This window comes from Adiantum capillus-veneris, chromosome 8 (genome assembly GCF_014529385.1).
Source record: "Adiantum capillus-veneris isolate H3 chromosome 8, ASM1452938v2, whole genome shotgun sequence".
Classification (NCBI taxonomy): Eukaryota; Viridiplantae; Streptophyta; class Polypodiopsida; order Polypodiales; family Pteridaceae; genus Adiantum; species Adiantum capillus-veneris.
The window spans coordinates 9227856-9254700 of NC_140938.1; the positions used below are offsets into that span (position 1 = coordinate 9227856).

Genomic DNA, 26845 nt, shown 5'->3' on the forward strand with positions numbered 1-26845 from the left:
CCCAGCAATGATGGTTCTGGAGAATAGCACTGCTCATGTCCCAAGCACCCCCATAACAACATGCTCTCTCTGAGCACCAAGCTGTAGGATAGGCGTGGCCGCATGGGAATGGGCTCTGCTAGGCACACTTTTCTTCGGGAGGAGGAGGGGCGAGGAGAATATTCCCATTTAATTGATGTGGCTATCTTGCAAATCATGCCTTTAATACACCTTCTCTCCCAAAAATACATACATTCTACCTTTTATGCACCCTTGATTTCCTTTTCTATTGTGGAAAAACTGACTATTCTTTTTATGATGTTTTATGAGCATCAAGCTTCAGTAGAGTTACTGCTCCCATAGTTGGATACTATTTTGGGTTGGTCTTGCTTTTGCCCTTCATGGATGGCTCCTCCACACTTAACTTGGTACTCACAATTTGGAGTAGTGTGCATGGAGTTTTTAGCTATGAATGGTCAAAGGTATAGAATTCTTGTTACATTGTGGGAATGTTTGTGTGATGGCTTTTGGGATAGTCCTAGGAATCTTATGTACTTAACGGTTGGTGAGGATAATAGAGATGGTCCACCTCAAAATATTAAAAGTGTAGCACTTCAGTTCATTCGAAGGGGTTTTTTAAATTTCAAAGACTTATATAATTACATGTACGTGAGGGGTTTAGAAAATGGAAAAAAAAAACAAGTTTCTAAAGAAGGGGTCATTTTATACATGAACTGTATGTGTAGATGGACTTTACAAGCACCTAATGAACACATGTACTATAGCTATGTTTGGAAGGCGGCCTTTAGTATGCATGGATGTGATACACACTTGGACTGCTTTAGTAACAATGCGTAACTGCGAAACATTTCAAGCCCAAAACGTTTCACCCCGAAACGTGGCGTTTCACCCTAGGCTTAGGCCTCACTGAAATGTTTGATCTGAACGCCAATTTTGTGTATATATAGAGTTATGCATACACAAAATAGGTGTTCACAATGCGGTGTGCAAAGACACATCCTATGTTAACCTTGAAACAGCACATACATAATAAATAAATAACTTTTCAATGACTAAATTCCCTATATGGACTTTTTTTTTGGCGTTTCACTCCAAGCATTTCACCCTACAAGTGAAACATTTGGCCATTTCACCCATTTCATGTTTCATGCCTACTGAACGCATTTCGCGGTTACGCTAACGCCGGTTCATTGTCATTGATTCAACATGAGCATTTCTTGGGGCATTATATGTTGACTATATAACGAGGGTTTAGGGTTTAGAGTTTAAAGTTTTGCCTATAAACCTGATCGTTAATTCTTGATGAAATGATTCAGCCTCCTGGAATTGTGGGTTTTTGGATGAGAGTGATTGTTTCTTTGTCTAGCCTTGTTGCTTGAGGTTTTCCTGGTTGCCTTGAAACTTTGGGTGCTGTAATCTTGGGTGAGTTGTAAGAAGGGTATTAGTGAGTTATTCTCTTGGGAGTTTTCTTTGGCCCTCCTAACCGTAAGACTAGTGTGCTTTCACTCTCCTGACCGTTAGTCCACATGAGGCCCATTCACAGGCCCAAGTTTAAAAGCAGTCACCTCTCTCAAGTTGAGACCTCCCTTGTTTCAATTATACACTACTATGAACCTTTGCATTATGAATGGCCACGATTGCACAATCTGCAGCAATCCTGAAACATAGGCGTCATATGCCTCCATTAAACCTCCGAGAAGAGCTCTCAATCTAAGAGCTATCTACCTTGGAGCACTGCATTAAATTATCCACCCAACCATAGGAGCCCCAACATGCATAGATTGGACCTGGACCGTTCAGACTTGGCCGGACACTAGCCAAGGAACGCTACACACCCATGCGGCTGTCTAGGCCTCCTGTCAACCCATACGGGCTATGGGCCCTGCAATGGACTTCACCCCTGAGATCTGCATCAACAGTGTGGCGTACATGCCATGTGTTCTCCATGGTCCCGATGCTATAGATGACGTGACAAGTGACAAATCTCAACATGATAATAAGCTGAGACTGCAAGATCAGCAAAATACGTAGTGGATAGACCTCAGAATTGACCTGACTAGTCCAAGGAGGACAGAAGAGCATAAAGATGGCTTCCATCAGGATGCCATCCATTGATGCCCAAGCTCCTCATTTCTATGCCGCCGGCAGTGACTTATAAAAGTTCTTTGCCCTACAACACCAGGACACCAGAGCGGAATAGTCTGAAGAATATCATCCGCTTCAGTCAGTTTTCCAGAACGACCAAAAAGGTCAACCATGCAGTAATAATGGTCAGGTGTTGGTGACAACGCATGTTTGTTTATCATGGACTCGAAGAATCGGCAGCCTTCTTTCCAGTTGCCCGCACGACTGCAGGCCGTCAACAGACAAACATACGTTATTTCTACTGGCGCAACTCCTTCCTTCATCATTCTATCGTAACACTGTGAAGCAAATTGATAATCAATGTAATGACCACATCCACTGATCAAAGTCGTCCATGTCACTGCGTCCCGATTTGGCATCTTGCAAAGCACGCTAAATGCATCTTCAATACTCCCACATTTAGCATACATGTCAATAAGAGCATTGCCAATGTGTGCATCCAGCTTAAGAAGAACTTCCAACACATTGCAATGAACACATCTGCCAAGATCCAGCGCATTCAATGACGAACATGCCTTGAGAAGTTTGGTGAAGCAGGTACCAGATGCTGCCAGCAATCCATGAATCGAATCGCTTGGCAGGTCCTCATTTTTCTCACCCAAATTGCTATCTGTAAACATCGTGTTCCACGTCATCATTGCCTTTTGTGGCCACTTCTCAACTACATGGCAAGCATCCGCAAAACTTTCACATTTGTTGTACATCTCAACCAGGCAACTATGTAGAAAAAAGTCCACACAGATACCAGTTAAATTAATGCATGTATGGATAAGCATGCCAAGTACTAATGAGGTTAAGGAGGAGGAGACTTGCAGCATGCTCACAAAAGTAACACTGTCTGACTCAACACCCTCTTCCTGCATTTGATTATAAGCTTCAAGAGCTGAAAAATACTGCTTTTGCTGAATATAACCAGCAATGAGAGTATTCCAAGTGACTACATCATGCTCTGGGAAGCTTCTGAACACAGAAAGAGCGTCTTCGACACTCCCACACTTCCCATACATGCCTATGAGAGCATTGTTGACAAACAATGCAGGCTCTAAGCCATGATCAACGACGTCCATGTGGATAACCCTCCCCTTATCAAAAGCTCCAACACATGAACATGCCTGTAGAATGCTCATAAATGTCACCTCATCAGGTTCTAGACCCTGATTCAGCAGTTTCTGATACATGCAGAAGGCATCCTGCCCCAATCCATGTTGGACTTCTGCCGCAATCAGCACATTCCAAGTGACAACATCCTGTTCTGGCATTTGATTGAGCACTTCGAATGCGTCTTTCAATCTCCTGGATTTGGCATACATAGCAATCAATGTGTTACCCAAAGTTAGATCCAACTCGACCTTGCTGTCGCTAATACAAGCATGAAGGAACGTACCTTGATCTTGCAAGATAGCATTCGAACATGCTTTGAAGATGCCAAGGTATGTTATGCCATTGGCAACAATGCCTTCACACTGCATTTGTTGAAAATAGCGTACTGCTTTAAGATTGTGCTCAACCTCTCCACATCCTACAATGATGGCCGTCCATGTCACTACATCCCTTGAGCTCATTCTTTCAAAGACAGAAAGGGCATCCTCTAAACTATGGCACTTAACATACATATCAATGAGAGTGTTATCAACATAGGTATTGGGTTCAAAGATGCTTACCACAATCTGGTACTGGATCAGCCTTCCTTTGGCAAGAGATTCTGCCTTGGTACATGCTTTGAGAGCATTGACAAAAATGTGTTGGTCGGGTATGACATCTAACATCAGCATAGCTTGATAGACATTAATTGCTTGAACTGCATTTCCATTCAAAATACATGCACTGATAAATGCATTCCAGGTGAACACAGTATTCCTACGTATCTTTTCAAAGACATAAGTAGCCTCCTCAAAACTCCCACACAAAGCAAACATACGTATCAGATGACTACCCAAAAAAGGATTTTTTACAAAACCACAATCCGTAATCAGCTGATGGACTCTTCTTCCTGATGTCAAATCTTTGTTATTGATGCACCCTTGCAAAAGCAGGTACAAAATGTCAGTTGATGCAGCACACTCTTCCCGATACAGTTCTTCAGCAGCTTGAATTGCTTTATTCAGTTGGCCATCTTCATGTAGCCTCTTCACCGAAGCAAGGGTATGAAGAGCAGACCTGTACAAATAAGCACAAGAATAACATGCATGGCATACAAGAGCTAAAAAGCGTTAATTTACATCAGTTCTACAAGGCAGTATTCCTTTCCACTAGTAAGCATAAGAAAAATAAAATCTTCTCTACCCTTTTCTTTCGAACCACAAAGATCTGATCAATTATGATCAATAAGACGATGTTACCTTCTTTTCCTGCGGAAGGCTTTCTGGGCAATGGCGCATGGAAAGAATCCTGAACCGAAATTCCAATCCGAGTGTGTCGTAACGGGCTTGGACAACCTCAAGCCCATCGTCCTGCGATGCCTCTGTCAAGTACAAACCGTCATCACGTTGTTCCATCTCGCTGGAGAGGGGGGGACTCGGAAGGTAAGGGGGCCAAAAGAGTAACGGCCCTCAATGTGCGACGCCAATAATTATTAACAACTAGAGTGCTTCCTTAGTCGCATTTGTATTGAATTGGGGCAAGAGGAAACAAGAACCTACAAGACAAAAGCTTGGAGAGAGAGAGAGAGAGAGAGAGAGAGAGAGAGAGAGAGAGAGAGAGAATTACTTTAAGTTGATATGGTCCTTTGCTTACAACCCCATGATTTTCAATCCCAATTTTGATACGTTTAAATATGTTCTTAACTTTTAAATTGTACTAATTCTTTGATTTAATCTTGCTCTCTGTGTGCATTCTTGTCATTTGTGTAAGTGTGATTATGTCATTTGAAAATCAACAAGAGTATATATCGCTAGAGAAGAAAATAGAGAGAGAAAGAGAGAGAGAGAGAGAGAGCTTGATACCTTTCATCAAAGTAAGTTTTATTGTTTCTTAACCATCTCTGATACATTACGATCGTGATGCGTCAATTTTGAGCCGTGTATTTCGCACAAAATCCATAAAAAGGGTTAGAATTTATATAAAGTGATGATATGGATCATTTGAAATAAGTTCACTTTTACATGCTGTTCCCTTTTTATGTTTGGAAAAAAAAAGAAAACATGTAAGTCTCCTTGCATGGGGGAGTTTGCACAGTCCTCCCCAATCTTCATAATACGAGGGAATGTGCCATTCCCACAGCAGCATGCAATTTTCAATGCGTTCGTTCCACTACGTCGTTAGTAATGAGTATATGGTTTAGATTATTTTACGTACCCTTCTATTTCGACATTCATTTGTCGATTGTCGTAACGAACACAATGATATTGGCTGAAGCTTTGTGAATGAGTTTGCTAGTAAGATGCTTGTCTGCTCGTATTGGTATATCTTGCAATCTTGTTGTGGATTCTCATTTGGGTGAAGGCGTTGTATAAGGCTATATACTTTCAAAGAGCTGGTTGATTTGGAGGAATTGTTTAGAGAGAGACGTTCCCTTAAACCAGCCCAGAACTTCGTCACAATAGCACCAAAGACTTTGTCTGAAGAGAACCCCTCACCTCGCTCTCATGGACAGGACGGTTAGGCAACCTTCATCTCGGTGGTGATACACCATTTACATAAATCTTGTAGCATCATTTGATGCATCTTTGGGTGGAGTCCACAACTATTACCCACAAATTAATCAAGAATCATTGCAACAACACAATCCATCCCTAAATTGGTTGACCCTGTAGGAATCTGATATTATGATTTCCCGCATTTCCACCTTGGAAATGAACTTTGCTTCTGTATGGAAATCAGGACATACCCTCAATTTTTTGCCTAGCCGAATGGTTGTGCCTTGAGGAGTGCTTTTGATCCCAAAGGCTATGGCTAGTTTCTATGAATGCCCATAGCTATGATCTCGTTTGTCTTTAGAAACTATGGTATTTGAACATTGATACTCACTCAACCCCTCTCTTAGCTACATTTAAGGATTTAAGTTTAGCATAGACATCATCTGATCATGGATGACTGTCATCTCCAACCATGAAGGAATGTACCTAATTCTCAAGCCTTGGTTGGGCTTTCCATACTCGTGATAACCTTCTCATGTCTTGTATTCTTGTTGCATCTTTTTCCATACGTAGGACATCCACCATAGAATCATAGTGCTCTAGGGTAGGTTCTAAGCTATGGTCCTATCGTATGGACTTGAAATGTCAGCATGCCTCCTCAACCTCACCTGCATGAATGTTGCCTTCAAGGTGGAAGCATAGGTGATTGCAATTCGAGACATGCCTTTCATTTGCATCTCATAAAAACAGCCCAGCGCTACCTTGCCACGACCAGGTTGACCATATCCTACAATCCACTCACTCCAAGAGATGACATCCTAGAGAGGATCCCCATCAAAAGCTTCTCATGCTATCATGAAGGCACCACATTTTACATACATATAGATCAAAGCACCACCAAGCATGGAGCAATCTCGTTATGAATTAAGAGATCATACATGTAAAGGTCTTGTGTAAGGCCACAAGCCTTTGAGGTGGAAGCGTAGGTGATTGCAATCAGAGAGAGGCCTTCCCTTCGCGTCTGGTAATAACATCCCAGAGCTTTCTTGCTGCAGTCAAGTTGGGTATGTCCTGCAATCATTCCGGTATGAAAAGCAAAACTCGTTGCCTTTAATCCCTCATCATGCTCTGCTTGTCTATGATTTACTTGTGTTCAGAATATTGCTTGTTCTCTAGAGTTTGCTAATTGAAAACTAAGAAAATGAATTGTGTTTGAAGGTCTGGTATAAGGCCACAAGTCTTTGCGGTGGAAGCATAGGTCATTGCAATTAGAGACACGCCTTCGCATCTGGTACAAATAGCCTAGAGCTTTCTTGCACAATATCTTTTTTCAACAGCTTCTAACTAACATGCGTTCAAGGTGCAAGCATAGGTGATTGCCTTTGGAGAAAGGCCTCCTCTTTGCGTCTAGGTAAAACAACTGAGAGTGTATTTTCCATAGGAATGTTGGTCATATCCTGCATACAACGTGTTCCAAGAGGCGACTTCCCAAAGAGGATGCCCATCAAGTACATTTTGTAAGGGAACCGCATTTGACATACAAATTGATCAAAGCATTGCCAAGCACGAAATCTTTCTCCAACATCCCTTGAGTACAGAATACCATAGGCCTTGTAGGTGCAAGCGTAGGTGAATGCAGATGGAAAGAGACCTTCCGTTTACATCTAGTTAAAACAACCCAGAGCTTCCTTTCGAAGCAATGTTGGGTGTATCTAGAGATAATGCATTCCAAGTGAAGAGCAAGCTTATAAATACATTTTTGTGCTTCCATGATGGCACCACATTTGGCATACATATGGACCAACGCATTGCCAAGCAACACATGTTTCTGCAACAACCATAGGCCTTGTAGGTGCAAGCGTAGGTGAATGCACATGGAAAGAGACCTTCCGTTTACATCTAGTTAAAACAACCCAGAGCTTCCTTTTGAAGCAATGTTGGGTGTATCTAGAGATAATGCATTCCAAGTAAAGAGCAATCTTATAAAGACATTTTCGTGCTTCCATGATGGCACCACATTTGGCATACATATGGACCAACGCATTGCCAAGCAACACATGTTTCTGCAACAACCCCATGACTACCCAGTTGAGTGTGAATTCTCTCACCCATGTGATGTTATTGTGTAAGAACATAAGCCCTCAAGGTGCAAACATAGGTGACTGAATATGGAGAAAGGACTTCCTGTTGCATCTGGTTACAATATCCCAAAGCTTCCTCAACCCAACTTGCAACGTATGAGTATTTTTCCAATGGTCCCTAACTTGCAAGATTATAGTGAAGCCTCTATCATGTGAAGGTGCAAGCGTAGGTGATTGCATCTCAAGAAAGACCTTTCCTCTGCATATATTGAAAATAGCCCACAACTTCCATGCCCCTGCCATGTTGGGAATCTCTTGCAATCAACACCTTCCAAGTGATGACATTTTTGACAGGAATGTTACCATATACATGTGGTCATGATGTGTGTGAACACACTAGGACCGCCGGGGCATTTTTTCCCTCTTTAGGAGCTTTTTCCCCTCGTGCATTATATATGACCATCACTCTAGGGCTATCTATCTTTCAATTGCACACTAAGTAACACACACTCTATTGTGTGCCTTGAGCTTCCTTCGTCTTCTCCCAGCTGTGTGCGTTTCTCTACAACCCTAATTCCAACAATTGGTATCAGAGCAGGTTGCATCCTCCCGAGCTCAGTTGCTAGCAGCTCCAGTACACGCCTGCTCACTTTCTTCGATTTCAATGAGCTTTGGCGAGCGTTCGCAGGTCGACAAATATTTCGGGTGGACTCGTAGAGCTCAGTCTGCTTAGATTTTTGACTCGGGCTCATTTCGGCCTTTGTTTTCACTACACGCAGGTTTGCACAAGCAATTTTGTCATTTTGTGCAAAATTTTTGTCAGTGTCGTTTTCTGCATAACACGTGCCTTATAGTCTTCTGCGGTTTGTGCTATATAGCACATGGTGTTCTCGCTCCGTTTCTCCTATTTTCGGGCAGTTTTCACATCAGGTGCAGCATTTACCATGGTTGACAACAACAATACAGATGTGTTCAAGATGTTTGCTACTGAGGACAACTGGTTGGATGGGGACAATTACCCTATGTGGGCTTATATGATGCAACACGTTCTTCTGTCAAAGGGCGTCTGGAATATTGTGCAAGGCATTGATGTACGTCCTGGTTTTGAGGATGCAGACAATGTTGAGGATGTTGTAGGTCTTGTTGCAAGGATTGTTGCTATTAGAGTTGTTTTGCCTACGGCAAAACAAGCTCGTTGGGAAGTAAAGAATGTGCAAGCTCATGCATTGATTGCGTTGTCTATGAAGTGCACATTGTTCCTCACATCCGTTCAGCAAAATCTGCAAAACAGGCTTGGGATATTTTGGCTGATCTTTATGCAAGCCACAATGAGGCTAAAATTGCTTTGCTGCGTAAAGAACTGGAGTCAAAGATTATGCATGAGGAAGATGATATGGAAACTTTCCTTGCTAGTATCAAGGATATCAATGAGCAGCTTATTTCTGGAGGTGAAGTCATTTCAAACAGTTCCCTTGTGCAGACTGTTCTTGATGCCTTACCAAATTCTTACCATACTTTTACTAGTACTTGGAGACTTATGACCCAAGGAAATCCTAAAGTTGTCAAGTTTGATGCATTATGCACATTGCTATTGCAAGAGTCACTTTTTAGAAAAAACAGGACTAGGCAGCGTGCAGTTGAACAAGCTTTTATTGCTTCTCAAAGAAAGGGTGGTAACAGCAATATTGATGTAGCCACTTCTTATGGTTCTGCTACGAGTGGCAAAACTTCTGTTCCTAATGCTTCTGTTGGCATCACTTCGTTTGGAAATTCTGGTGATAAGGGCAAAAAGAAGATGCGTTGCCATTATTGTAAAGCTAATGATCACTTGATCAAGCAGTGTCCTAAGTTGAAGGCCAAAGAGGCTAAGAAGAAAGAGGGTGGTTCCACTGCAAATGTTGGTTCCACTACAAATGCAGCCATTATTGAGTCTTCTTTGAAAGGAGAGTGTGTTGTTGATGTTGATGCAGAATGGGCTTTTAGCGCAGAGCGCACTTACAATCCTGCTGGCCATGATGCATGCTTGTCAGTTGCTGCAGATTCACATGTGTGGTATTTTGACAGTGGTGATACAAAGCACATTACCTCACATCATGAATTGTTCACCTCTCTCAAGTCTGTCCCTCATGGGAATTCAGTCACTTGTGCCAACAATGCCTCTTATTCGGTTCAGGGAGTTGGAAAGATTGTACTTACTGTGGCAAATGGTAGCTCTTTCACACTTGTTGATGCACTTTATGTACCTGGGATCAAGAAGAATCTTTTGTCTGTATCTGTACTTGCTAGACTTGGACTTGTAGTCAAATTTGTGGATGAGAGATTTACAGTTCATGATCTCAGTTTTGGTGATGAAATTGTTGCATTCAGGCTTTTGTGCTGTGGGCTGTATAAGCTCACTTTGTATGACAAGTGTGGACAAATTTTTGCAAATGCAGTTGCAGATTCAAGGGCTATTTCATATGCAAAACTTTGGCATGCACGTTTTGGTCATCTGAATTTTGCCAGTTTCCTGCGTTTGCAGAAATCTGATATAGTTGCTTCTTGGTTGCCTCTTGGAGCACTTGTCAAACATGTTTGTGAAGGCTGTATTTTGGGTAAAATGCAGCATTCTAAGTTTCCAAAGGATGGTTCACTTAGGGCCACATGCAAGTTGCATCTTGTGCATAGTGATGTTTGTGGGCCCATGCAAACTCCGTCCTTGGGCAATTACCTGTACTTCGTAACTTTCATTGATGATTACTCCATTCATGCATGGGTATTTCCGCTTAAAGCGAAGTTCGAAGTTTATATGTGCTTCAAACAATTTTTGGCTATGGTTGAAAATGTCTCAAAATGTATTATGGGCACCATCCGTTCCGATTGAGGGGGGGAGTATATGTCTCATGAATTCAATGCATTTCTGGCTAGTCGTGGGATAAAACACCAATGTATAGTGCCTTATACACCTCAGCAAAATGGTGTTGCTGAGAGGAAAAACAGGTCACTTACGGAAATGGCATGATGTATGGTCAAAAGTCAAGCTTTGCCACATTCTTTTTGGCTTGAGGCCATCATGTGTGTCACTTATGTACTTAACAAATGTCCTACGAAAGCTTTGCAGTCTATTACTCCATATGAAGCATGGCATGATAGAAAGCCTTCTATTGAGCACATGCGTGTTTTTGGCTGTTTGGCATATGCTTTGGTGCCACAAACACAGCGCAGAAAATTGGATGATAAGGCTTTCAAATGTATTTTTGTTGGTTATAGTGTTGAAACCAAAGGCTACAGGTTGTATCATCCGCAAACAAAGCGTATTTTGGTTTCATGGGATGTAGTGTTTGTGGAAGATTCTGTTTAGCCCTTGCTGTCATGCACTAGAGACAGTAATGTAAGCTCACATGACATTTATGACACTTTGTGGTGGAAATACGAATGTAAATTCCAATGAGGCAAATGTACAGCCTATGGGGTTTCAAAAAATGTACTCGATCAGCCTATTACTGATGCAGATGTACATGATGTACTTGATGAGGAAAGGGCTGAAAATGAGCAAGCTGAAAATGAGAAGGCTGAACATGATGTACTTGATGAGGAAAGGGTTGAAAATGAGCAGGCTAGAGGTATGCCAAAATGGCTGGTGCATACATTACGTGACAGTAAATTGGATGCACCTTTGTCTAGTCGTACTCGTTCAGGCTCTCGCCATGCATCCTATGCATCAGATTGTTATGCTTTGGCTGTGTCTAGCTTAGATGATGTTGAAGAACCTCTATCTTTTGATGAAGCACAAAATTCGAAAAATTGGATGGCTGCCATGCAATCAGAATATGATGCACTTATAGAAAATGACACATGGACTTTGTGTGATTTGCCTCTGGCAAAAAGGCCATTGGTACGAAGTGGGTTTACAAGTTGAAACGCAAGTCGGATGGTGAGATCGATCGCCATAAGGCTCGACTTGTTGCAAAGGGTTATGCACAACAAAAAGGCATAGATTATGAAGAGACTTTTGCTCCCACTTGTCGTATGACTACTGTGCGTTTTCTATGTGCATTGGCAACTCATTTTGGTTGGGATATACATCAAACAGATATTGTTACTGCTTTCTTGAATGGTGACATATTTGAGGAAGTTTATGTAACGTAGCCTTGCGGTTTTGTCAAGAAAGGACAAGAGGACAAAGTGTGCAGATGTAAGAAGGCTTTGTATGGGTTGAAGCAATCTCCTCGTGCTTGGTATGAGAAAGCTAACACTCATTTGGTCAAACAAGGCTTTCGTAACAGTCCAACAGAAAGCACATTGTATGTAAAGCGTGAGGGTGATGTACTTCTCATTGTGGTTCTTTATGTCGATGATTTGTTGATCATTGTCAGACCAAATGAGAGACATATTTCTGAATTTAAGGCTGATTTGAATTCTACTTTCAAGATGAAAGATTTGGGGCTGTTGCATCATTACTTGGGTATACAGTTTAAGCAGTGTGATGGCGGTATTGCCTTGTGTCAGAAAAGTTACATAGAGACATTACTATGGAAGTTTGGACTTGAGGATTGCAAACCTATTGCCACTCCCATGGAAACAGGTTTGAAATTGAGTCTACATGGTGCTGGTGATCCTGCTGATGTCACTCTTTACCAAACTGCTATTGGCTGCCTCATTCATGTATGCAACACGAGGCCGGATATTCAGTTTGCAGTCTCACAGGTCAACAGATTTATGCATAGCCCAAGGTTAAGCATTCGCAGGCTGTCAAGAGGATTATCCACTACCTTAGTGGCACTTTACATCTTGGCTTGTTTTATCCCAAGGGGGAATCATTGCCGCTAGACTTGCATGCTTTTTCGGTCTCATATTGGGCTGGTTGTTTTGACACGGGAGTGTCCACAAGCGGTTATTGTTTCATGCTTGGCAGTTCATGTATATCATGGTTGAGCAAGAAGCAACCTACTGTGACTACTTCGAGTTGTGAGGCTGAGTACAGGGCAATCTTCACAACTACGGTTGAGTGTGTATGGCTAAGACGCCTTATGGCTGATTTGGGTGTTGGACAGGACACTGCCAACACTATCTACACTGACAGTCAGAGCGCATTGGCAGTTGCGAGGAACCCAATTTTTCATGCTCTCACAAAGCACATTGAGGTGCATTACCACTATGTCAGGGAGAGGCTCTCAACAGGAGAGATCAGCTTGGCTTATGTGCCAACACATGACAACCTTGCAGATCTTTTCACAAAGGCATTGTCTCGTGAGAAGCTCGAAGCTTTCTGCAAAGCTTTAGGCTTACTCCCCTTTGCGGACTGATCATGTCCTTAGGGCATGGCACTTCCCTTTACTCATGTGCCATCTCTCGTTCACCGCATCACTCCCCCGGGGGGTTCACCTTACATAGTATGTAACATATCACGTGAGTTCAACAGAAGGGTATTTAAATCCCTTAAAACTTACAAAAATAAATTTACATAAGGATATGTTTTTTACAAATCTCAAAACAATTTACAGAATTTAAAAGAAAAGGGTTCACTATATTTCCTAGAAAATTCACAGAATAGGGATTTTAGAAAAAGAGCCTGAATGCACGTGATATAGTGGTATTAAACATAGTGAACCCCCCGGGATCACTCCAGGGGGATTTGTTACCGTATACATGTGGTAGTGATGTGTGTGAACACACTAGCACTGCCGGGGCATTTTTTCCCTCTTTAGGAGGTTTTTTCCCGCGTGCATTGTATATATGCCCATCACTCTAGGGCTATCTATCTTTCCATTTCACACTAAGTAACACACTCTCTATTGTGTGCCTTGATCTTCCTTTGTCTTCTCCAAGCTGTGTGCGTTTCTTTGCAACCCTAATTCCAACAAGAAAGGTCATCAAGAGCTCCTCATGCTTTCCTGACAATACCGCACCACAAAGGCCATGCATAAAAAGGTGTTAACCTTGCTAGGCACAACTTGTTTCTCCAAAAGGCCTTGACCAACAATCTCATTGTGGACTCTCTCATTTGTGTGAAGATATTTTATAAGGCCACATGCGTTCAAGGTGCAAGCATAAGTGATTAGGCTTTGGAGAAAGGCCTCCTCTTCGCATCTAGGCAAAACATCCTTCAAGGTGCAAGGGTAGGTGATTGCGTATGTAGAGAGGCCTTACCTTTGTATCCACCAAAAACACCACAGCTTCCATGCCACAACCATGTTGTGCATATCTTGAAATCAAAATCCCTTGGTTTCTCATTCAAAGTCCCATTGCTACAATCTCAACCAATTTTGATTTTGTGTTTAAGATATGGCTATCATTGTTTGTGTCTTTGCTTGCGTATTGAAGTTTATTGGTCCCATTGCTACTATGATAAATCATCTCCTCCAGCATAACTTCTCTGCAAACACCGTATCTTCCATGTCCAACATGTGGAGAGAGCGAAGGCACTCAGTGAAAATAGCACAGAGAATGTTGCACATATCATATAATCGGTGCATTTTAAGTGATAACATTTCGACAATGATGTTGCATACGATTAACAGACGCTGTTATTTTTGTTGATACTACTACCGTTGAAAAGCCCAGACATGTGGATGAACGTCCTGTTACAAGTGTTACTAAATAACATTAACGGATGGTTGTTTAGACATATAGCAAGGCTATGTGTTGTTAATGAAAAAGTTTCATTGTTTGTACCTAGAAGTGACTTATATTTCAGCTTCTATTATGGTTCAAACATTTCAGCAAGGCTTGCCAATGATTGCAGTAGAAAGTATTTAGTTTCTTTTAAGAACTATTTACACTCCTTTTTTATGTGTTCTAGGAGCATCACATTCGCCATAAGTATTGGCAAGTATGATCATGGATATACAGGTTCGGATCTGTTTTTGCTAAATGCATGTACACTAGGTGTTATGGGCCCTAGTGTTTAGCAAATGCTGATTTGGAGCGGCATGCGTATTCATAAAATTTGTTGCTTACGAAGCATTTTGCACTCTATGTGTAGTATCTCTATGAGATTACTTTTGGATCTACCGATCACCAATAGAGGCCATGGCTCGGTTTGTGTGCTTGTGGATCTTTCAAGTTAACCAAGATGGTTATTTAAGACATTGTTGATTCCTTAGCAATGTTGTACGACATTGTGATCCCTGTCTACGAGTTATTTTGGAAGATTGTCTATAAAACGTGGGGAAACACACCTCAGTATTGTCAATTCAAAGAGGATAGCTAGATTACAAAGTGTAATCTTGTGCTAAAGGATATGCATGTTAAGTATGGAGCCTGATTTACCCTTGTAATTTTTTGTGGTAAAAGCGCACATTTGTAAGGCCCCCACTATGAGGAGAAGCCATCGTGCGTGAAGGAAAATCACTCGCCGAAAGCCAAAATTTTCACAGCCAAAAATCAGGGGCAACTTTAGGGGCCTCGGGGGCGGAAGCCCCCGAGACTTTTTTTTTCCCTCGCCGGAGTATTCCTTTTCGCCAGAATATTATGGCCGGAAGGTGGCCGAAAAGTGGTCGAAAAACAACTGATCGGTTGGTCGGTGGTCGGAAGTCAATGGCCGGTGGCCGGTGGCCGAATTCAAAAGCAGACTTGTCTTCTCAAGGGCGGCCACACATGGGCGGATTGAAGGGTCTGATTTGGACTTATCTACATAAGGGTGGCTACACATGGCTGCCTCTCATGAGAGAGGGCAACCCTTTCAGCCTATAAAAGGAGGCCATTTCTACACACATTTTATAGTGTGAAGTTGATGCAACAAGGTGAGTGTGAGGTGGTGAGTGAAGCAAGGCGGGAGCTCCATTAAGGGTATAATCCCTTTGTAAACTACTTCTTGTTTTGAAGTACTAAATCCATTGAGTGGTTGCTTTCCCGTGGACGTAGCCCACATTGGGTGAACCATGTATATTGTGTGTACTCTCTCTCTCTCTCTCTCTCTCTCTCTCTCTACTCTATAATCTTTTGTGTGTGAAATCTATCTCTCTCCATTAAGTAATCTACTCAAATATCTATTTAGCTACTAGGCGGTCTTGCGAAGAAGCCCGCAACAATGGCAGATGAAGCATGGATTGTCCTTGATCGAAAGGCACTGGGAACAATCCAGTTAAGCTTGGTGTCAACGGTGGCCTTCAATATTTTGGAGATGAAGACCACGGAGGACTTGATGAAGTCACTTGACGACTTCTACGAGAAACCATCGGCATCCAATAAGATGAAGCGCTTGTTCAATCTAAAGATGACAGAGAATGGTTCAGTTGCAGAACACCTAAATGACTTTAACACAAACATAAGTCAACTTTGATCGGTGAAAATCAATTTTGATGATGAAGTGCGAGCTCTCCTTATACTATCATCTCTATTGGATAGTTGGGACAGCCTTGTGATGGCTGTAAGTAATTCTATCTCTGGTACAAATACTCTTAAGTTTGATGATGTTGTGGGTGTTCTCCTAAGCGAGGAAATGCGAAGGAGAAGCATAGGAGAATCATCAAGTGTTGCACTATCAATGGAAAGAAGAGGAAGGCCTAAGGAGAGGTTCAAAAACCAAAAGGGTCGTGATCGCTCAAGACGAAGCAAGTCACGCACAAAGTCAGTTCTTGAATGTTGGAGCTGCGGCAAGAAGGGCCACATCAAGAAGGATTGTTGGTCCAAGAAGAAGAAGGAGAGTGAGTCTCAAGACAACAGGCCAACATCGGAGGCCAATGTGGCAGGTAAAGTAGAGCAAGATGCTCTAATTCTCTCATTAGACAATGTGTCTAATTCCTAGATAGTAGATTCCACGGCTTCATTCCATGCGACACCACACAAGCAACATTTCCAAGATTACACCAAAGGTAATTTTGGGTATGTATACTTGGGAGATGATGAATCTTGTGAAATTGTCGGCAAAGGTACAGTTTCTGTCAAAACTGCTAACGGAAATGAATCGAAGCTTAAAGATGTTAGGCATGTTCCTTCTCTTTGGAAAAATTGATCTCTACAGGACAATTGGACGATGAAGGTCACAACATTGCATTCGGAAACAAACGGTGGAAGATCTCAAAGGGATCTTTGGTGGTTGCCAAGGGAGAAAAGGTTGGTACACTTTACTTGTGTACTATCAGCACGCAACCTTTAGCCTGTGCAGCAACTATCGAAGTTGACAGTGCGGTGTGGCACTATCGGCTTGGGCATATGAGTGCCAAAGGAATGCAAATCCTTCAAACGAAGAAGCTTCTACCAGGTTTGAAAGAAGTGGACTTAGAGTTCTGTGAAGATTGTGTTTATGGTAAACAAAAGAGGGTAAAATTTCAAAAATCAGGAAATGAAAGAAAAGTGAAAATACTTGAGTTGGTTCATTCTGATGTTTGGGGTCCTGCAAGTACACCATCACTTGGTGGCTCATTGTACTATGTAACATTCATAGATGATGCGACTAGAAAAACATGGGTTTATGTCATGAAGAATAAGTCCGATGTGTTTTCCATATTTCAAAGGTGGAAAGCCTTTGTGGAGAATGAAACAAGTACCAAGGTTAAATGCCTCAGATCCGACAATGGAGGCGAATATTGCAGCCAAGCTTTTGAAAGTTTTTGTGCTAGCAATGGCATTCGGAGGCAAAGGACAACCCCAAGGACACCTCAACAAAATGGGATTTCGGAAAGGATGAACATGACAATCATGGAGCGAGCACGAAGCATGTGGCTACATACAAGCCTACCGCTTGAGCTTTGGGCGAAAGCTGTAAGTACGTCTGTGTACTTAATCAATCGGTCACCCTCAACGGCATTGGATGGGGGAGTTCCAGAAGAGGCATGGATAGGTAAACTGGTGAATTATGCATTTCTCAAAGTGTTTGGGTGTGAGGCTTTCATGCACATAGATAGAAGCCTGAGATCAAAGCTAGATGCAAATTCCAAAAAGTGTTTCTTCATTGGCTATGGAGAAGGTGACTTTGGGTATCGCCTATGGAATCCTAAAGATGGTAAAATCTTAAGGAGTAGGGATGTAATTTTTAATGAACAAAATATGTACAAAGATTACTTGGAAAGAAAACAAACAAAAGAAACAGGTGATGAGTACATGGAGCTTGAGGACGATGAAGACTCAAGGACTGCAAACGGTGACAATGTGCAACAACGTCAACCAAATGAGGAGCCTCAACCTATTCCCCGAAGATCTACAAGAGCAAGTAGACCTCCAGAAAGGTTTGTTCCTTCCTTCAACCATCTCTTGATCTCAGATTCTGGAGAGCCGGAATCATACAAAGAAGCTATGCAACATGAATCCAAAGAAGAATGGACGAAGAGCATGCAAGTGGAGATGAACTCACTACATCGCAACCAAACATGGGAGTTGGTTGAGTTGCCTAAAGGTAAGCGGGCACTTCAAAACAAATGGCTGTACAAGGTGAAGGAAGAAGAAGGTGGGAAGAAAAGGTACAAGTCTAGGCTTGTAGTAAAAGGTTTTTCTCAAAATAAAGGTATTGACTTCAATGAAATATTTTCTCCTGTTGTAAAAATGAACTCAATTAAGCTTGTCTTAAGCCTTGTGGCTGCTCATGATCTAAATCTCGAGCAAATGGATGTAAATACGGGATTCCCTCACGGTGACTTAGAGGAGGAAATCGACATGCTTCAACCAAAGGGGTATGAAGTAAAAGGTAAGGAGAAAATGGTTTGCAGATTAAAGAAGAGCTTGTATGGTTTAAAGCAAGCATCAAGCCAATGGTACTTGAAGTTTGATCGATGGATGTTGGATCATGGATTCACAAGATGTAACTCGGATCACTGCGTCTACACAAAGAATTCGGGAGATGGGAAATTCATCATCCTAATGTTGTATGTTAATGACATGTTGATTGCAAGTGCTAACATGCCGGACATCAACTCGGGGGGTTCACTATGTGTAAAACTACCATATCACGTGCGTTCAAGACATGTTTGTAAAACCCCTTATTTGTGAATTTTTTAAGGAATAAAATGTACCCTTTTCTTTTAAAATCTGTAAGTTTTTTTCAAATTTGAAAAATAGTATCCCTTCTGTATATATATATTTGTTAGTTTCAAGAACTTTAAATACCCTTCTGTTGAACTCACGTGATAGGTTACCTTTTTCTTAGGTGACCTACCCGGGACATCAAAGACCTAAAAGAGGAGCTGTCTAAATCTTTTTCAATGAAAGATTTAGGTGCTGCAAAAAGGATACTTGGTATGAAAATATCAAGGGACAAGACGAAGAAGACAATAAATCTATCTCAAGAATATTACATCAAGAAGGTACTAAAAAGGTTTGCAATGCAAAATGCAAAACCAGTTTCTACACCTTTGGCTGGTCACTTTAAACTAACAAAGGATATGTGTCCAAAGACACAAGAGGAGATAACCTATATGTCTAAAGTTCCATATGCTGCAGAGGTAGGTTCTCTAATGTATGCTATGGTCTGGACAAGGCCAGACATTGCACATGCAGTGGGAGTTGTGAGTAGGTTCATGGACAACCCAGGTAAAGAGAATTGGCAAGCTGTGAAGTAGATACTTAGGTATCTAAAAGGGACAACAACAAATGGTTTGTATTTTGGAGGAACTGATATTTTTTAGAAGGGTATGTTGATGCAGATATGGCAGGTGACAAAGATACTCGAAGGAGAACTATTGGTTATGTGTTCACGGTTGGAGGCACAACAGTAGGCTGGGCTTCAAAGCTGCAGAAAGTGGTTTCACTTTCTACCACGGAAGCAGAGTATGTAGCAATGACGGAGGCAAGCAAAGAAATTATGTGGCTTCACAGATTCCTAGAAGAGCTTGGATTCAAACAAAACAATTGTGTCTGTACAGTGATAGCCAAAGCGATATCCATCTTGCAAAGAATTGAGCCTTTCATTCAAGGACAAAGCACATTGAGGTGAGATATCACTTCATACACACTCTTTTGGAAGAGGGACAGCTAAAGCTAGGAAAGGTGCATACAAGCGAAAATCCTGCAGACATGTTTACAAAGGTGGTCAACAAGGAGAAGTTGAGCTTTTGCTCATCTTCAATCGGCATTCAAGGATAAGAAGCCAGGATGGAAAGCAGTCACAGATTTGGTTTGGAGATCAGTCTCCAAGTGGGAGATTGTTAAGTATGGAGCCTGATTTACCCTTGTAATTTTCTGTGGTAAAAGTGCACATTTATAAGGCCCCCACTATGAGGAGAAGCCATCGTGCGTGAAGGAAAATCACTCGCCGAAAGCCAAAATTTTCACAGCCAAAAATCAGGGGCAACTTTAGGGGCCTCGGGGGCGGAAGCCCCCGAGACTTTTTTTTTTCCTCGCCGGAGTATTCCTTTTTGCCGGAATATTATGGCCGGACGGTGGCCGAAAAGTGGTCGGAAAACAACCGATCGGTTGGCCGGTGGCCGGTAGTCAATGGCCGGTGGCCGAATTCAAAAGCGGACTTGTCTTCTCAAGGGCGGCCACACATGGGCGGATTGAAGGGTCCGATTTGGACTTATCTACACAAGGGCGGCTACACATGGCTGCCTCTCATGCGAGAGGGCAACCCTTTTGGCCTATAAAAGGAGGCCATTTCTACACACATTTTATAGTGTGAAGTTGATGCAACAAGGTGAGTGTGAGGTGGTGAGAGTGAAGCAAGGTGGGAGCTCCATTAAAGGTATAATCCCTTTGTAAACTACTTCTTGTTTTGAAGTACTAAAGCCATTGAGTGGCTGCTTTCTCGTGGACGTAGCCCACATTGGGTGAACCAAGTATATCGTGTGTACTCTCTCTCTCTCTCTCTCTCTCTCTACTCTATAATCTCTTGTGTGTGAAATCTATCTCTCTCCATTAAGTAATCTACTCAAATATCTATTTAGCTACATCTTATTTCCTAACAATGCGAAGTGCGTACATTACCACCAAGCAATTCAACTAGTAAGCATGTATTTCTCTAGTTGGAGTTTGCTTACCATAACTTAAAGCATGTTTGTGACTAGGTTTAGTCTCTTCATGTATAATTTAGGTTCTCAACCTTGAACATTAGTTATGGTGGGGTTTACAAGTTAAGGACTTATATTTTGCTAATAAGTTCCATCAGCGAGTTACTTTCATAAAAAGTGAAAAGAGGTACTCTTTTGGGTACATCTTTGTTGTGATAACATGTTTAGCATGCTCGTATGTGTTCTAAATGGAGTCTACACACGATGTTGAATAGGAGCCAGTAACACATGACGGTTGCAAATGGACAACAATGTGGAAAATGAAGATGTTACTCTTGGTTTCATTGAACCTCCTATTGAACCGTGTTTCGGTCAAGCAAATAGCTAGATCCAAAAAGGATGCCATGATGGAAAACATTAGTGTATCACCACTCTTGTTTTCGAGGACAAAAATCTCCAAGGGGGGAGTAATGTCAGGACAAGGATCCTAAGGAGCAAGGCTTGATCTAGGGGGTCAGGGACGTGAGCCAGCGGCTCGGACTGGACCAATGTGGAGTGGGGATCCATATTATGGCTAGGTCTAGGATCCGGTCTATATATAGGGTGGTAGGGTGTTGGATCCGGCATCTCAGTCTCCTAGGCCTTATACTTCACTAGTTCAGGCTTGAGGGGGAATTGTTGGGTTTTCAAGCCCAAGTCCAGTAAGTGTCTACCTATGGGAAAGCAGTTTGCATGGCAAAACTAATTTATATATGTATCTTTTTAAATCAATCAAATTGTGTGGTGTTTTATCGTGTTGAACCTCTCTCTCTCTCTCTCTCTCTCCCCCCTCGTTTACCTTGTTCTTTGTTGCATGCTCAAGCTACCATGGTGACCCACCGATTCCATCCTCCATAGCCCCAACACCTAACATCCCCTTTATTTTGGTATTCAAGGTCCACAATCTTCAACCCATGTGGACATTTAAGTGTTGAAAGCCATGTCCATGCCTCCTTAAAGGTGAGAGGGCATGTACTATGGTAGGATAATTATAGGGTGGTGCTTTGCCTACGTCGTGCTCTTCGTCCTTGCTAGATAAGAACCCTGCAAAAGTCTTGTGACAATCCATCATGGTGTGTTGATCCTTGAATGGAAATTGGAGCAAAAACAACATTGTGTCATACTAGGAACAAAAGTAGAGCACGTTCAAACCTCAAACTCAGTAGTCGTGAGACGAGCAAGCCATCGTGTTGTCGGTGCTTTTGATTACTTTGTTAGCATATATATCCTTTTAAAAATCCATTAACAACTCGTTCTAAGTACAAGACAGTTCCTGGCCACCAGTGAAATTATTCTTAATACGATGTACTAAAAACGATCTTACCCTAGGGACTTTATCGCGACACATAATTGGAATAGCAGGCGCCAGTGTCAGTCCCAGAGACTCATATTCTCCACATGGAATATGTCTCAACTAAGGATGTTTGAAAAGAGAACATGTGTGTGTGGAGATAACTGCAAACACTCTCCGATGCGAGTGAGAGGGACCCTCATTATCCTTGCTCCACACTGGCTAAACCAAACTCCTTGAGTTTCTAGACCATGTTGTATCCCATGTGACAACATGTGTCAAATCAAACCCTACAAGTGGGTCTATAACTGCGTAATGCGAAAACTTATTGTGGACACTATAGCCCAAATTTCTTGGCTCTTACGTGACCTTGTCATCTGTCTTAAAAACAAAAATGGATGAAAACATAAAATTTTATGCATCCTACTTAGAAAAGTAAACAAAAACATTTAAAAAAAGAAACAAAACCAAATCAGATGCGTACTTGGAGGTTGAACATAGTCTTCACTTATCCGTAGTGAAAGGTACTTGCCCAAATTTTACGCTTGCAAAGGTCTAGCAACACTAATTGAAAAGTAATGAAATGCAAGTAGTATTGCACATGTAACCTTGGGTGTTGCCTTTGCAATCCAAACCCCTTGGTTAAAATTGACATTGTCAAACCCCGTGTGTAAACTTTGCAGAAAAACTAGTCAAGTAGCAGCCGGCCCTTAGCCTATGTCCGTGACCCCCATTGGGTATGAAAGGCACCTGCCCAAATTTCCCGCTTGCAAAGGTATAGGAACACTAATTGAAAATCAGTGAAATGCAAGTAGTATTGCATATGTAACCTTGGGTGTTGCCTTTGCAATCCAAACCCCTTCGTTAAAATTGACATTGTCAAACCCCTTGGGTAAACTTTGCAGGAAAACTGCTGAACTAGTAGCCGACCCTTGGCCTATGTCCGTGACCCTCCTTGGGTTTGCCCTTATTACTTTGGAAGTTAAAATTGTCCACTATCTCTTGGCAGTTTATGGACTTCTTGCCTTGAAGATGCAAGTGTGAAGGTTCAAAGAATTGACCATCAACAGTTAATAAGTGATTTAGTAATCACGAGCTGGGTCTTACCCCAAAACTGTACTCATATAGACACTCTTAGTGCTATAGATAAAATAGGAGATCCACTGAAGTTGGAATTGTATTCACAACTAGATCTTTTTCAGACCCAAAAATCCATAAGCTTGGGTTTTTGTGAATAGTTGTGCTTTTGAAATGATGGCTTCATCTATACACCTTGGTAGAGATAAGCCCTTACAAGTTTAGACGTTCAAAAACTCAACTTGATTTTCACACTTAAAGTGCGTAGTGTTAAAGAGTCGATGGGTACTCAACTGAATAGAATTGTTCAATCTTGAAAGCAATCACTAATGTGTCATAATAATCAATATCTAATTCTCCTAAATGATTTTCTCATATTAAACTGATCATCTAATATGGGGAAGTGCCAGGGGAGAAAAAGCTAGAATATTGGTTAAGCTAGCAGACCGGCCACAGTAGGGATCCAAAGGAGGGAAAATAGGGATCCAAAGGGGGGGCCATCTACAAAAGAGCCATGTGCAACAATGGGCTAAAAAGACCCTAAGGTTCAGCCCATTAAGACTTCCAAAATGCTAAGGTTCCAAAATTCAAAGGTTGTGTCCAAAGGTCAACCATGGGGGGAATTGGATGCTTTGTGTGTGTCCCAAAAGTCTTTTCAAATCCCTACATAGGAGGGGGCGAGCCTAGCTTGTAGGGGATGAGAGAGAAAGTCACACACACACACACACACACACACACACACACACACACACACACACACAAGCTCCCTTTACACAAAGGGAATGAGGGACACATGTCAGCTCCCTAGCCCAGATGCCCACAAGGTGTACCCAATTCCTATTGGATGGACTTGGAGGTGGACCAATGAGAATTAGGCTAGAGTAAATCTAGTTTAATTAATTTAAAAACACTTAATAAAAGAACCAATGAGAATTATGTCCTCTAGAAGACTATTAGACAGTCTCCCAAGGGGTCCAATGAGCATTCAGCAGCCCAATGGCTTGCCTGATTCCTATTGGCCAGGAGGCAAAGGGGTACAACGAGAGTTTAGTTGAATTATTAAATTACCTAAAGCTCTCACAAAAGGGGAAAGGGGGACACATGTCAGAAGGCTATCACTTATACTGCTTAATTACCATTGGCTAGGCCTAGGGAGGTCCAATGAGAGTAGAGCATGAGCAAATAGCTAGAGGGGTCGACCAAGAGAGAAAGGGGGCTGATTTTTGCAAGGCATTATCACACACAAGCTCATGTGTGAAGTAAGGAAGACTCTCTCTCCTTCTCAAGCTTTAATGGAAAGCTTACCACCTACTCCAAGCTTGTGAGAAGGGAGGCCTACACAACCAACTCTTGGCTTTGTGATGCAAATCCAACCAAGAGCCAAGCTTCAATGCATGCTCATCTCCTCTACCATGCTAATTACTAAGCTAAGCTATGCTAGTATAAGTGATTATGTGAAGAGATGTACATCTTTCTCGTAAGAATACTCCTTCTTCCTCTCAATCTACTCTCAGACCCTGCTAGCTCTCACCATCTTTGAAGGTGTGTGAGGTCTTGGGTCTGAGATCGGAGATAATTGATGTTGTGTTTGCTAAGTGTTTTGCTTAGTGCATGAAGCTTTCATCTTCATTGCACTAGCTAGTCTTGAAGGAACACAAAGAATTGTATTGTACAATGTCTCTCTTGATGGGAGAAACCATAATACAAAGCCTTTTGGAGGGGGGACCGGCTCGATGTAAATCCGGTCCTCAACTGTTGTCAATAGCTTAATTTCTCTCTCTTTTGAAATTATTGTTCATGCTATCTAACTAGGTGTTATGCTTTTTGTTGCTCTCTCCACCCAAGCACTCTTGTAATTCTCATTAGGAATCTATATTAATGAAATGCCCACTATGTTCATACTAATTTCCGCTACACACAATTTTTTAGGCCATTAAATGTTACATTAGTATCAGAGCACAAGGTTGCTCTTTTCTTGCTCAAGAAGGGAGGTCCTCAAGCTAGCTATAAATGGTTGTTATTATGAATTGCGTGTGAGTAAGTAGAATAGGGATTTTTAAGCCTTGCAGTGCGCCTGCCTTTGTGCAGTTAACGGGACAGCACCGTCGAGAGCTATGGTCTTAATAGTGGAGTCCTACAGGGCTTGCCTACGGCTTAACCACTATTGAGCTTATAGAAGCTTGACAGGAGGCGGTGCTGTTTTGGTGTTGAATGACCCTCTCTTATATTCCTTGCAATTAATGGTATTCGAGCCGCGGGTACAGTAGCTTGAGTGCTTTTTCTAAAGGGGTAAAGAGGAGTAACAACTAGGGCTTGAAGTGCCAAAGTACACCTAAAAAGTTTACACCTAAAAATTGTTAGAATGGCTGACAATAGTAAAGAGAGTGAAATTAATGTTGATAACTTTGATTTTGATAATGAGCAAGCTACTAATGATGCTCCGATGCTTGTTAACTATCTTGTTTCTAGGCTTCAACAAGCCATGGGCAATCCATCTCTCCAAAGTGAAGTGCAACGGTAGCTCCGTGCTCATGGGATTCTCCAAGCTCAACACCATGACGAGAGAACACCTAGGAAGCCTCCTTGTGAGACTTCCAAAAGAGGTCTCTCTCTGATTCGGGAAGAAGAAGAGAATCCATACGAAGGGCTCAAGAATTTACTTCTTGATGATGCATCTCCTTCCCAAATGAGAACTCAAGAGCCTCCACCGAAGGAATGAGAAAGAAGTGAGTCTCCTGCCACCTCGGCGTAGATGGCTCCACGAAGACGGCGGGCTAGACGCTCTCCATCACCACCAAAGCGGAGAAGACCATCGCACCCTTCTCCACACCATAATTCAAAGAGGGATAATAAAAAGCAAGAGAAGAAAAAGGCGAGAAAGAGGACACCCTCTTCTCCATCTTCTTCATCCTCTTCCACTTATGAAAGTGATGATGAAGACGATGAAGATCAAGACAAGAAAAAGGCGAGAAAGAGGTCACCCTCTCCTCCACCTTCCTCAAATTCTTCACCTTCTGAAGAAAGTGATGGTGCAACCTTTGAACCATCAAAAATAAGAGGCCATAGGAAATCCTATGCCGCGTGGAAGAGGTCGTCCAAGCTCAAGAAGTTTCAAAGAGGGAGGGAAGAGCATCTCTTTCCTTACCTATGATGGCACCTTTGGTGCTATGGACAAAGTCTTGGCCTTTATCCAACAATTTGATGCGGCATTTGGAGATGAGGGCTTCACAGAGTCCTCTAAGCTACGCCATGTAGCTATGCACTTTTGAAAGTCTGCCAGGCAATGGTCGGTGAAGCTCCACGAACATGGAAAGCTTTAAGAGCTTCCATTATGAAGCAGTTTTTGGCCACCGATGCCAAAGAAAAAGTACTCACTGAATGGCGAATCTTCAAGCTCTCTCCCTATGAATCCATCCACAAATATGTAGACAAGTTTTGGGACCTACAACTCAAAGCCACTGTCTTCAAAAAGTTGGATTTTGGAGAGCAAAAGAAACAATTTTCTGCGGGCTTAACCGAAGAAATGGCGGAGTATGTCAACTCCCAAAGGCCACGTACCATATCGGTGGTAATACACCATACTATGGTGGCCTCTCGAATCAATTTCCAAACGGGGGCTAAAAGAAATAATAAGCCCATGGAAAACAAGGGTTCCAACGAGCCTAAGGGGAAGGATAATGTCCAAAATTCTCCTAAGGGAAACTCCAACAAAGCTAAAGAGAAGGGAGTTTACAAAGGTAAAAACAAACTCTCTCCTGAAGAGCTTGAGCGTTATAG

General features: G+C 42.1%; 1 protein-coding gene across 1 annotated transcript; it reads right to left on the reverse strand.

Annotated features, from left to right (window-relative positions):
* Positions 1-1250: 1250 nt before the first annotated feature.
* On the reverse strand, positions 1251-4724 carry LOC147451642 (pentatricopeptide repeat-containing protein At5g13270, chloroplastic-like). The gene is made up of 7 exons (XM_086517560.1): positions 4485-4724; positions 4079-4302; positions 3807-3943; positions 3633-3664; positions 3530-3535; positions 3417-3438; positions 1251-3002 (listed from the first exon to the last, which is right to left on the reverse strand). The coding sequence occupies exons 1-7, from the start codon at positions 4589-4591 to the stop codon at positions 2097-2099; spliced, it is 1434 nt and encodes a 477-aa protein (XP_086373686.1). The 5' UTR covers positions 4592-4724; the 3' UTR covers positions 1251-2096.
* Between the last annotated feature and the right edge of the window lie 22121 nt (positions 4725-26845).